Source organism: Panthera pardus, unplaced genomic scaffold, assembly GCF_024362965.1.
Source record: "Panthera pardus isolate Hobbes unplaced genomic scaffold, ASM2436296v1 HiC_scaffold_10, whole genome shotgun sequence".
NCBI lineage: Eukaryota > Metazoa > Chordata > Mammalia > Carnivora > Felidae > Panthera > Panthera pardus.
In genome coordinates this window covers 89,192,976-89,205,807 of record NW_026526655.1, presented here as the reverse complement: position 1 = coordinate 89,205,807, position 12,832 = coordinate 89,192,976, and the positions used below count along the sequence as shown (strand labels likewise).

Sequence of the window (12,832 nt, the reverse complement as noted above, 5' to 3'; positions counted from 1 at the left end):
TTTAGTTTATCCTTTAAACCAGGTGTCAGTAGACTTTGGCCTGCAGGCTAATACTGTAGGGCAAAAAAAAAAAAAAAAAAAAAAAAGAATAATATTCTATAACATGAAAAGTATATGAAATTCAAATTTTGGTGTCTATAAATAAAGTTTTATTGAAACATAGCTACAACAGTTCATTTTCCATGTGATTACTTTCACACACAGCTAAGTTGAATAGCTGCAACAGAGACCATATGGCCTGTAAAGCCTAAAACACTATCAGGTCTTTCACAGAAGTTTGTGGACTCCTCCCTTAACTCAATCCCATGGACTCTAGGTCATATCTTGATCATAGAGCCAATTACAGAAACTAGAGAAAAAAACTATCTCAAATTCTTCCTTTTCTTCCCAATCTCCCCCACTCCACAACTTCTATCACCATTTTTATTGATTTTGCCTGTAAGCATATCTCAACCATACCATTCTCTCTGTTCTTATGACCATCATCCCAGATTTTGCATCACCTAAGCTCTGGATCTACTGAAGTAGCCCACTCACCAGTGCTACCTGCAGTGCTGTCTCTCTGCAATCTATGCCCCGCACAGATGAAATCGTGTTTCTAGCACCCAAATCTGCTCTTCTCACTCCGTTGACCAAATAAATAAAAATGATTTTCTCCTTCACTTAAGACTCTAAAGTGGCTCTTTAGGCAACATCACCATCCCCTGGGAATTTGTTAAAAATGCAAAATCTGAAGCCACACTCTAGGCCTACTGAATCTAAAGCTCTTGAGCGCAGCCCAGTAATCTGTGTTTTAGTGACCTCTGTAGGTAATTTGGATGTGCATTCAAGTCTGAAATCATTCAAACTAGCTATCCTAGAGGATAAAAATTAAAATTCCTTGAAAGGGCCATTTAAATGCCAACATGGTCTGATCCCTGCCCAATCGTGTTTTCCATTTATTTCCTCCTTACCTCTAGCTGCTTCGACCTACAAATGAGGAAATGAGATCCCAGAAGTGAATTATTTTGCCTCAGCTAGACAAGCCTAGTTAGTGAGTGACAGAGGAATGGGTTGAACTAGACTAACCCAAGGTCTTTTTAGGAACACACCCTACTGCCCTTTAAAATCTATTTGCTATACTCTTACATTCAAACTCAATCCATGATAACAGTTATTTTATTGATCCTAGTTTTTAATTTAGTTTGTTCCCCTTCTAGACTATAAACTCCAAGACGGTAAGAATTAGTCTGTCCCACTTAAAAGGCAATAAAATGACTCTCTAAAGCCATCGGGTGACATAAAATAAAAATTCCAAGGAGAATCTCAAACAGGAACTTATTGTAGAGCACAGTGGTTAAGGCAAGAGCTCTGAGGTCACTTTCCTTGAAGTCAGATAACTGGGCAAACACCTTCTGGCTATAGACCTTGAGGAAATAACTTAGTATTTATCTTCCTTGGGTTCCTTACCTATAAAACTATGTTGTTAACACCTTCCTCATACAATTGGAATGAAAATTACCAAGTGTCAGGTGCTAATAATATTATAATTAATAACATTATAAAGGACTTTGCTATATAGTGAACACAAATAAATAAGTGGCATTCTTCTACTCAAATATTGTATAATGTAGTGGGTAAATAAAACAGAGTTAGGAAAATATTATATAACCATACAAGCTCTAAGTGCTAAAGGATTTCTTGTGGTGTTAAGCATGAACATGAAGGAGGTGAAATCTGAATTGTGTAAAGATTCATAATTGTTATATGGCTTTGAAGTGAGAAGCCTCTCAGAAGGAGAATGTTTCTTGCAAATCTTTGTGCAGATTGAAAGTAATGCCTGTAAAGGACTAATAACAAGGCAATATAAGTGCATACCTTCCTTATTATTACAAAGTCAGGATGATGATATAATTTTAATTTAATGCTTAATCATACAAGCCCAGATCTCATTATCCAAACAAAACTAACATATTTCTCAAAAATAGTTTATCATAAATTTTGTTGTTGCTGTTGGTTTTTAATGCACTCAAAATTTATTCAATTAATAGCTGTGCTTTACTGATAAAAATGTATTTAAATTAGATGGCTTCATAAATGTTTATTATTCATTTTTACCTTAAAGGGAAATCTATGATGGTGTTCTTGTGTAACAAATATTATAAAAGTAACAAACATATTTATTTATATGAGCTCTCTATGCTAAGAAAACTACCATCTCCCATGTATTTATTCAGTAGGTTGGACGTTAAGTATCAACTACATTCTATCAATTGCCAATACACAACATATATAGAAAATAGAGAATTTAGGGGCGCTTGGATGGCTCAGTGGGTTGAGCATCCGACTTCAGCTTAGGTCGTGATCTCGCAGTTCACGCATTCCAGACCTGCATAGGGCTGTGTGCTGACAGCTGAGTCTAGAGCCTGCTTCGGGTTCTGTGTCTCCCTCTCTCTCTCTCTGCCCCTCCCCCCGCTTGTGTTCTCTCTCTCTCTTTCTTTCTTTCTTTCTTTCTTTCTTTCTTTCTTTCTTTCTTTCTTTCTTTCTTTCTTTCTTTCAAAAATAAATGAATAAAACTTTAAAAAAATAGAAAATTTAGGTTAAGTGTCTAGTTGTCAGCCCAATCAATGGAAAAGGGCATATAGGGATGAAATGTGACTATCCTAAGCCAGTGTGAAACTACAGTACATGTTATGTAACATTCTTATTCGAAATTTCCCAATATTTTATTTTCATATTTCTGTCCTTGGTTCCTACAGTATCTATCAGCATAAAACTGCTACTCTGTGTCCTTACTTTCAACTTTCTTGCTTTGCTTTTTTGGCATAGATGTCATATGGAGTCTCATGTTCATTGCAGCACTTTTTTTATAGTAGCAAACACATAGGAACAATCTAGGTGACTATCAATGGATGAATGGATAAAGAAAATTTATATATTTCAAAATATTTAGTCATGAAAAAGGAAGGAAATCTTGTCATCTGCAGCAACATGTATGGACCTTGAGGGCATTATGCTAAGAGAAATAAGTCAGAGAAATACGAATGCCATATGATCTCACTTACATGTGAAATCTTAAAACAAAACAACAACAGCAACAAAACACTGAACATATAAATATAGAGAACAAATTGCTGGTTTCCAAAAGGAAAAGGTGGGGTTTGGGTGAAATGGATGAAGAGAGTCAAAAGGTACAAATTTCTGGTTGTAAAATAAATAAGCCTTGGCAATGTAATGTACAGTGTGGGTGATTACAGTTAATAATACTCTATTAAGGGGAACCTGGGTGGCTCAGTCGGTTAAGTGGCAGACGCTTAATTTCGGCTCAGGTCATCATCTCACAGTTCACAAGTTCGAGCCCCACATCGAGTTCTGCACTGACAGTGTGGAGTCTGCTTCTGATTCTCTCTCTCCCCTCTTTCGCTGTCCCTAACCTACTCACACTGTCTTTCAAAATAAATAAAAGTCCTTTATAAAAAAACAATACTAAGTATTATTTGAAAGTATTTGAAAGTTGCCGAGAGTAGATTTAAAAAATAAATAAAGAAAAACTATAAAACAAAGACTATGGGTTAATTTTCATTAGGGTTTAGTGATACGTTTTGGAAGGGCTTATGTTCATCTATCAGTTTCTGGCAACTAAAAGACCATATGACTTGCTAACGACAGCAACAAACCCCAAAGTTATTAAGTAAAGATACATATTTATGTATAGAAACATGCATTAAAATGATCAATGACAGTGGGGTGTCTGGGTGGCTCAGTCAATTAAGCTTCCGACTTTGGCTCAGGTCATGATCTCATAGTTTGGGAGTTCGAGTCTCTGCTATCAGCATACAGAGTTGGCTTGGATCCTCTGTCCCCTCTCTCAGTGCCCTTCTCCCAGTTGTGCGTGTGCTCTCTCTCTCTCAAACATAAACATTTTTTAAAAATTAGATTTAATATACCCACTATTGCTCCTTTATATTGCATACGTTTGAGCTTTGATTGTTTCTTCTTCATCCCAAATAACAACAACATTAGAAACCAAAGGTTCTAAAATACATTTTCCTTTTGAAAAGTTTTACTTTTGTGTTCAATAACCAACTTGGAAATTTATGCACAAGATGAATGTATGAAAACTGGTATTAAAACATTCATTAACTTCCTACTTGGAGGATTAGATAATTTCAAAGACTATCTGTAACCTTTATTTCTTTAATTTTTGAAAGATATATTTCAATTTTATAGCACTGAATGTCATGTATTTTTAAAATTTATTATTTTCCGTGAACTTTACATTATTATTCACCAGAAAACAGGGTGCTATTATTATTTTACTTGTATTAACACTGAACCTTTGCCACCATTTTTACTGCAACACTATCCTTGGTAATAGTCAATATATTCGTACATCTTTTTTTTATTTTTTCCCATAGCAGTGGAAGTGTTACTTCACTGAAGCAGATAAACAAGATGGATAATGATTGTTATATGCTCAGTGATCCTTATACTGGGGAAAAGTAGAATGCTCTCTGATCATTCTCAAAATTGGAAACTGAATTTCAATTAGGAAATAGCAAGGTCTCGTTATAGGTGACATTCTCTAAAAGTATATAAAGACTAGAATATCTGCCCTGAATTCTGTATGTTAAATCAGATCCATAAAGTAAAAACTTCTTTATTTTCTGCAAATTGGAGAAGTCTTATATAAATCATGTTTCAAGTTAAGTGAAGACGTCAATTGGTGCCTGGGTGGCTGTCAGTTGTGCATCTGACTCTTGATTTCATCTCAGATCATGATCTCAGGGGTGGGATTGAGTTCTGCCTCGGGCTCCACACTGAGTGTGGAGCCTGCTTAAGATTCTCTCTCTCTCTCTCTCTCTCTCTCTCTCTCTCTCTCTCTCTGTCTCTCTCTCTCTGTCTCTCTCAAAAGAAATTAAAAAAAAATGATGTTGGGGCACCTGGGTGGCTCTGTCAGTTAAGTGTCCAACTTCGGCTCAGGTCATGATCTCATAGTTCATGGGTTCAAGCGTGACGTTGGGCTCTGTGCTGACAGCTCAGAGCCTGGAACCTACTTTGGATTCTGTGTCTCCCTCTCTCTGCCCCTCCCTCACTTTGTGCTCTGTCTCTCTCTGTGTCTCACAAAAAATAAAAATAAATAAAAACATTAAAAAATTATGTCAAAAAAATCTCCCCACCAACAAATGAATTACAGCAATCTCTCCTTATCCAGGGAGGATACATCCCAAATAGATGGCTGAAATTATTGATGTTACCAAGCCCTATATATACTATGTTTTTTTCCTATGCACACATACCTATGATATATATCTATGATAAATCTAATTTAATAATTAGACACAGCAATTGAATGACAATAAATAAAAAAATTATACTAGCATACTGTCATAAAATTTATGTGAATGTGGTATTTCTCTGTCTCAAAATAGCATATTGTACTCACCCTTGTGCTTGTGATGTTAGGAAATGATAAAACACCTACGTGATGGATGAAGTGAGGTGAATGACGTAGGCATTGTAACATAGTGTTAGGCTGTCATTGATCTTCTAATGATAGTTTAGAAGAAGGATATTCTGCTTTTAGACCAGAGGTGATCAGGGAGAGTGAAACCATGGCAGAGTGTGGGGAGGGAACTACTGTACTTTGTTTCGGTTCCTTTCTATATATATGAAAATGTCAGAAAAACTAGAAAGTATCATTTTCCTTTCCATTCTATAAATTTTCTAGGGCTCATGTCAATGTGGGCAAATTAGACAGTTAGTAAATGAAATACATTGATCCTATTTTGAGGAGGGGAATGATGTAATACATAAACCCAGGCTGTTTTTCATGGTCCAATTCATTTAAATTACTCTAAACATAAAAACTACAGCTCCTAAAAAATGCCAGAGTCTGGGTCACAAAAACATAGAAGTACATATTTTGCTTTCATAAAAATTAAAACCAATCCTGCATGTCATCAACATACAATGTTGATGACTTGATACTCTTTCATGCTGAAGGAAGTATTCAGAAAAGAAAAATTTTTTATTGTATTGTATTAGTGTCACATTGTTGGCCAGAATCATGATTTCCTGCTTTATTTCAATTTAGTTAAATCAAATGCCTATTAAGCACAAAAGTGACTAAGCTCTATTGTCTCCTCTTAATGTCCCCATGTCGTGCAGGTTTGTAGGATGAAAAGAGTAGAGGAATTAAGGATGATAGAAAAGATTTAACATGATTGCTCATTTAGTACATGGTATGTAGAAACTCCCACAGACAAAGAAGGATCTGTTATATAAGAAAACTGAGACTGAGAAACTGAAAGTGTCTGGGACCAAAACTAGATTCAATCAGACTATGTCAGAGACAGGGCACAGAAAATTTTACAGATGAGGAAATTTTCGTAGAAGAAACAGTATCAAGAGAGAATGAAGGCCAAGTATTGAAGAAAGAAAAAGGATAGCTAAGGAATTTACAGACCAGAAAGGTGAGTAGTTTTAGTCACAACCAGGTGAAGATATTATAACATAAATCTAAATAAGGATTGAAGTGAAGCCTGTAAGACCAGAAATGCTAACAAAGTGGAAGATCTGTCTACTCTACACTGAAAGAGGGAGACAAGGAGAAAATGTATCCTCCAGTAAAGAGCTGTCATCTGAACATAATATTCTCAAGTAAAAATCTACTAATGATAAGAAAACACTGTTTGTTTTGGAATGAGATTCTTTTGGTTAAGACACACATTATAAAGGGGAAGACTCCATCAAGAGGTATAAAAGGATGAGCTGACATTACACCGGATGGCCATAGTAGCCCAGAAAAAAAAAGGGAAGAAAAATGTTCAGGCTTGATATTAAGAACATTTGGCAAGGATTGAGTGGAAGAAATGAAATCCCAAAGCCAAGATGGAGATTACTATTGAACCAAAATGTGGAGTGTATGGGGAGAGGTAGCACATATGGTCATGTGAACTCAGTTCTCTTAAGATGGAAAAGCTCAAGCAGATGCTTCATTCTTTCTTCCACACCACCCCTTCTCCTCCCAACATACTTCACAGGCAACATTTGAAGGTAAACATCAATGTGTCCTTTCTGATCCTAGTCTGGTGATAGATTCTCAATATAAAGACCTTTTACAACTTTACACAGTATTTTTTATAGATACAAGCAGTGACTAAAAATGTGAGGACTTTGTATAAAACCCTTAATTTCTAAGATTTCTTTGCTGCTATATGAAAAAAAGGGAAAGAAAAAAATATTCTGAACTAATTAAAACAAACTCTGGAACTACTTCTACCATATACATAAAATATTAATAACTTAACTTATAGAAATGATTTTGCACTTCAAATCTTATATGACTAAGGTGAAAATACTTTCTGGATGGTTACTTCACAACCAGCACTTACCGTGGGGCTGTCGGCTGGGGTGGTATATCTGAAGGTCGAATGGCTGGGCACTGGTTTTCTGAATCACACTGACATTCTGCCCTGTCCACTTATTGGCTTTTGACAATGTGTTGGTCCTCCAGTCTGTCCAGTAGACCTCACTTCCATATAGAGACACAGCAAAAGGATGGGAAAGGTATTCATGACCTCGGATGATTTCTATCATGCCTGTTCCATCATAGAGGGCTGAATAAATAGCATCTGACCTACAGAAAGGTAATAAATCAGTATTTTATCAAAAAGTATTCAGATAGTCCAGTTATGTTATCATATTACTTACATAAATGCCAGAGAAAATATTTTATAAAAAATATTTAAAATATTTTATGGGTGTCTGATTTGTAGAAAGAAAAAATAAGCCCATCATAACAAAAACAAACAAATATCACCACCACCATCATATGGAAAACAAATAAATATTACCACCAATTTCAATGTGTGTATATATAATACATGCATGTTAGGACATCTTTTGAGTTTATAAATACTATCTGTGAAAGGTAACAGAAGATATAGAAGAAAAAGATCATTTTTTTTAAACCTGGCATCTGTCCAAACTATCCTTTTTTCAAAGTGGTCCACAGTTAGTCCATTTGGCCAAGCTCCAGTTTTCATGTCTTTGTAGATGGTTTTTCTGCCAGCACCACTCATGGAAGCAGATTCGATGCGAGGAAAATTGGCATCCCAATCTGTCCAGAAAAGAATTCTGAAGAAAAATAAATAATGTTATTGTTTCAGCCATTCATTTCACAAATATTTATTGAGTGCCTACTATATGCTAGACACTTGTTAGGTAAACAGTCTCAAAAGAAACAGATGTGTTTTCTACCCACATGGGGCTTAGAGTCCAGTGGAGAAGACAAGCCAAATAAACACACGAATATATAATTACAGATTTGAAATATGCTGAGGAAAACTTTTGTTATGGAAAAGAATAGCAGGTAAGTGATCTACTTAGAGAGGATGATCAGGAAAAAAAGAAAAAAAAACACTTTGAGAAGGCTGTATTTACACTGACTCTAAAAGATAAAAAGAACAATATAAAGAACATGACAAGCAAAATAAATAAAAGCCTGGACAGGGAAAAGAAAGTGGGTGATCTGAAGAACAGAAATAATATCAAGATAGTGAGTAAGAAGGAAAAAGCAAGAAGATGGATTTGAAGAGGGCAACTTAAAGGGTCTTTCTGGCTAAGGCAATTATTTGGGATTTTATTTTAAGGGAATAAGAAGCATATTTAAGCAGGGGAGAAACATGGTACCATTTATAAGTGGGTGATAGTGAGGCAAGAGTATGGGCACATCAGGTGGTTATTTTAAAGGACCAGGCAAAGATGATGGTGGTTTGGAGTATGGGAGTGGAAGGAAAGAGAAGTGAATGGATTAATGGTACATTTTGGAGGTAGAACTTCCAGGGCTAGCTGATGACTGAATATAGGGAACGGAGTAGAGAACAGATCTTAAGTGACTGTGTTTCTCATGTCAGCGAAGTCAGAGTAAGGGTAAGGAAGAGGGTGTGCAGGGAATCCATAAAAAAAATGGGAAAATGGAAGAGGATCCAATTCTAAGATTTGGGAAATGAGTGTGAATGAATGTGAAGAGCAATCAAAAGTTTACTTTTTTTTTAATCTTACTAAATTTTTATCTTATGATTTCAAGATATCAATATGGAGGTATTCATGAAACCGTGGTATGCCAGGGTGAAGTTCAGGGAAGAAGGCAGGGCTGGAGTTATGAATTTGGAAGTCATCAGTATGGAGATAGCCTTCACATTCATAGCGATGACATAGATCATATGACAGGAAACAGAGGGAAAACAGAGGAAATCATAATTTAACAGACACAAACAAAGCAGTTGTGAAAATACCAGTTTTATATGTTAAACATTATTACTTCTTTTAAAACCAAATACTATTTGAGACTCTACAAATTCATGGTGCACTAACAGTTCTTCCCCACAATGGGCATTAAGTACCTTATGTCATGCATTTGATTTCTAAGGCTATTAGGCGATAGACAGCTTACGTTCAGTTGACAGTGGTTTAAACTGCTAATGCATGTTTCTATAGTATATATTGTATAGCTACACAATAATACCACAATCATTACAACTGGCTGTAGTTTTTAAGTGCTTACTATATGCTAAATACTATTTTCAGTGCTTTATAGATGATCTCCTTTAATCAATCATGAGGCCATGACTGATGTTATTTATGTTTGAGATGGGAGAATGAGTTAGAGAAGTTAAATTACTTGACCAGGGTTATAGAGCTGGTGAGTGGCAGAGGGAGATGGGAAACTGGACAGTCTAACTTCTGTTCTCATGCTTTTAACATCTAATTCTTTAATGTCACATCACTAAACAAAATAACAAAGGGAAAACATCTGGTACAGGAGTAAGAGCATGGTTGCTAATCAGTAAATGGCAGTTGCCTTCTCTACTTTGGTCATAGAACCCAATGAATAGCATGGTGATTTGGGAAGCAGAACTCAAAGGACTGGAAAAATAGTGACAACCTAGCAAATTTTCCTATCATAAGCTCTGACACCATTTTGGTGAAAAATGGTAAAGCTACTGATAAAAATACCTTTATTCTTCATTATAATTATATATAGTTTTGCTACTTTTTATTCTTCCATATTTTGAATGATCCTTAAGTATATTCATTTGGTAGATTACCTCAGAAAATGAAATAATCCTCTGGAAAAAATTCAAAATCCAATTTACCCTATCTTTTAAGAAAAATATGTTTATATAAGGAAATATGGAGTGATATAAACTATTTGTCATGACTTCAATTTTTGAAACGTATATAGTCTGTTTGGGGACAGAGGAATGCCAAATACAAAAGGAAAAGATGATTCAATACATTATACAATAAATTTAGTAAGTACATATGTTAAAACCTATGGTGTACAGAGAAGGAAGATGTAGATGTTCTTGATAAGAGTAGCAGTTCATATACAACTCTTAAGCACTGGGCATCCACAAAATGTTATTAAATGATTATGTCAATATATTTTTGGTCTCAGACAAACTTGGGATTGAGACTGGTATCTGTCACTTACTCCAGCATCTTTAACCTCAGACTCCATTTTCTCATCTGTAAATAAAAACTGTAACTGTACAGTGTCAGCAGCATTTGATGAGGAAATGGACGGAAACTAGTCAGCCCACAGAAAAGATCTGTGTTCGCAAAAGCATGCCACACACACATAGTCGTTGAGACAATTTTTTAAATGAAAAAACTCAAAGTATTTCCAAACTGTTAACGAAATGGAGACAGACACAAAGAAGGACAGAGAACAAGAATTAATACTAATGTCAATGTTTAAATGTTATACCAGCATGAACGTGAAGGTGGATTAGTTTTATAACGTAAGCTTAAGTCAAAGCCATGAGAAAAAGATTCAAAGGAGTAGGTCATAGGATTGGGTTTATCTCAAAGAATGTCTGTCAAAAACTGAGTTTATGTAAAAAAGAAAAAAAATTAGTTTCACAGGCAGCTTTAGGAGTTTCATGCCCCTGGGATTATATCCATAAAGACAAAATCCAAATTATTCATTGCTTAATCACCAATATTCAAGTAAATTAAGTAAACTGCTGAGAAAGGATAAAACTAAATAATATATCAGGGACAGTGTACTAATAATTGTTGAAGCTGGGTAATGGAAATGAGGAATTTTATTATATAATTCATTTTATTTTGTGTATTTGAAAATTTATATTATAAGGTTTAAAAGTGTTAAGAACACAGGGTGCCTGGATGGTTCAGTCAGTTGAGTGTCTGACTCTTGATTTCGGCTCAGGTCATGGTCGGTGAGACTGATCCCCTTGTAGGGCTCTGCACGGACAGCCTGCTTGGGATTCTCTCTCTCTCTCTCTCTTTCTCTCCCTCTGTTATTCCCCAACTCGTTCTCTATCAAAATAAATAAACATTAAAATATTTTTTAAAGTATAAACAACTCAAAATTAAATTCATAAGTGAATTTTTTTAAATATCAAAAATACCAGAGGACCTATATAAAATATTACAACTAGAAATAGATTTTTTTCTGAAAAGACTAATTAAAAAAAAACAAACCTTAAGCTTATGTATTTATTTTTTGAGAGAGACAGAAGGGGCAAGTGGGGCAGGAGCAGAGAGAAGGAGAGGGAAGAGAAAATCCCAAGCAGGCTTGTGCTGTCAGCACAGAGCCTGATGAGGGGGTCAAACTCACAAACCATGAGATCATGACCTGAGCCAAAACCAAGAGTCAGATGTTTTTTTTTTTAATTTTTTTTTTCAACGTTTTTAATTTATTTTTGGGACAGAGAGAGACAGAGCATGAACGGGGGAGGGGCAGAGAGAGAGGGAGACACAGAATCGGAAACAGGCTCCAGGCTCCGAGCCATCAGCCCAGAGCCTGACGCGGGGCTCGAACTCACGGACCGCAAGATCGTGACCTGGCTGAAGTCGGACGCTTAACCGACTGCGCCACCCAGGCGCCCCAAGAGTCAGATGTCTAACGGAATGAGCCACCCAGGTGTCCCTGAAAAGACTAATTTTTAAAGAGTAGATTGTTTTATATGAAGAAAAAACCCAATTACCTGGAAATATCAATATGTATATACACATACACATATTGCTTATAAATATACAATATGTTGCCAAAAAGAGCAAATGGAACAGAGATTAATCAATATAAAGCTGGTAGGCTACTCAGTTAAGTAGCTAAATGTCTTTAAAAGAATGAATGAAATGAATTATGTGTCTCACTACAAATTTAATTTTAGATGCACACATCTTTTCACTGACAGCACATTGTTATTTGTCAGCTTCCCTTTATACTTAAGATTAAAAAAAGAAGATTTAAAATAGAAACAAGAGCAACATAGCATCAATCAAATTTATGGTGTTATCTTGACAAACAAGGTAGATAAGAGAGGTTTTCAAGTTTGAAAAAGATTAGGAAAAATAATCACTGAAAACAAACAATGATTTTGAGAATCATAACTAGTCTGAGTATCTGTGGATAAGTCACCACCAGATCTAGGCAAGACTGTAATTCAGTCTGAATTCATGAACAACTTCTGAAGCATTGTCCTTTGCCTGAATAACAAATGGAGAATTGGGGTCTCTCTTGTAACTTTCTACCTAGTTCTGTCACATGTAGTTGTGGAAATTGCAACACACATATCAGTAAGCCTACAATTCTGCATTCTCTCTACATGTATATATTTGCCAGAAGTAGGCACTGTAAACTTTCAGATATGGTCCACTGGACCAAAAAAGTATGGCTTGAGATAGTTTGAGGAATTCTAAAATAAGTGATTCCTTCATTTCTTCACTAAACATAGCAGCATTAAACTGTTTCTGGTTAGGGCTATGGTCCTAATCTTTCATCAATTCAAGTGGGGAAATTTTCAACTCTTTT

At 35.5% G+C, this 12,832-nt stretch overlaps 1 protein-coding gene across 4 annotated transcripts in view; it reads right to left on the bottom strand.

Moving 5' to 3' along the window:
- LRP1B (LDL receptor related protein 1B) overlaps positions 1 to 12,832 on the bottom strand; it is a 1,871,086-nt gene that overhangs the window by 600,597 nt on the left and 1,257,657 nt on the right. For all 4 annotated transcript variants that reach the window (XM_053909160.1, XM_053909154.1, XM_053909157.1 and 1 more), the window contains exons 26-27: positions 7,957 to 8,121; positions 7,377 to 7,621 (exon numbers count right to left, since the gene is read on the bottom strand). In XM_053909160.1, the coding sequence (XP_053765135.1) occupies positions 7,377 to 7,621; positions 7,957 to 8,121 (410 nt within the window). The remainder of the gene's footprint in view (positions 1 to 7,376; positions 7,622 to 7,956; positions 8,122 to 12,832) is intronic.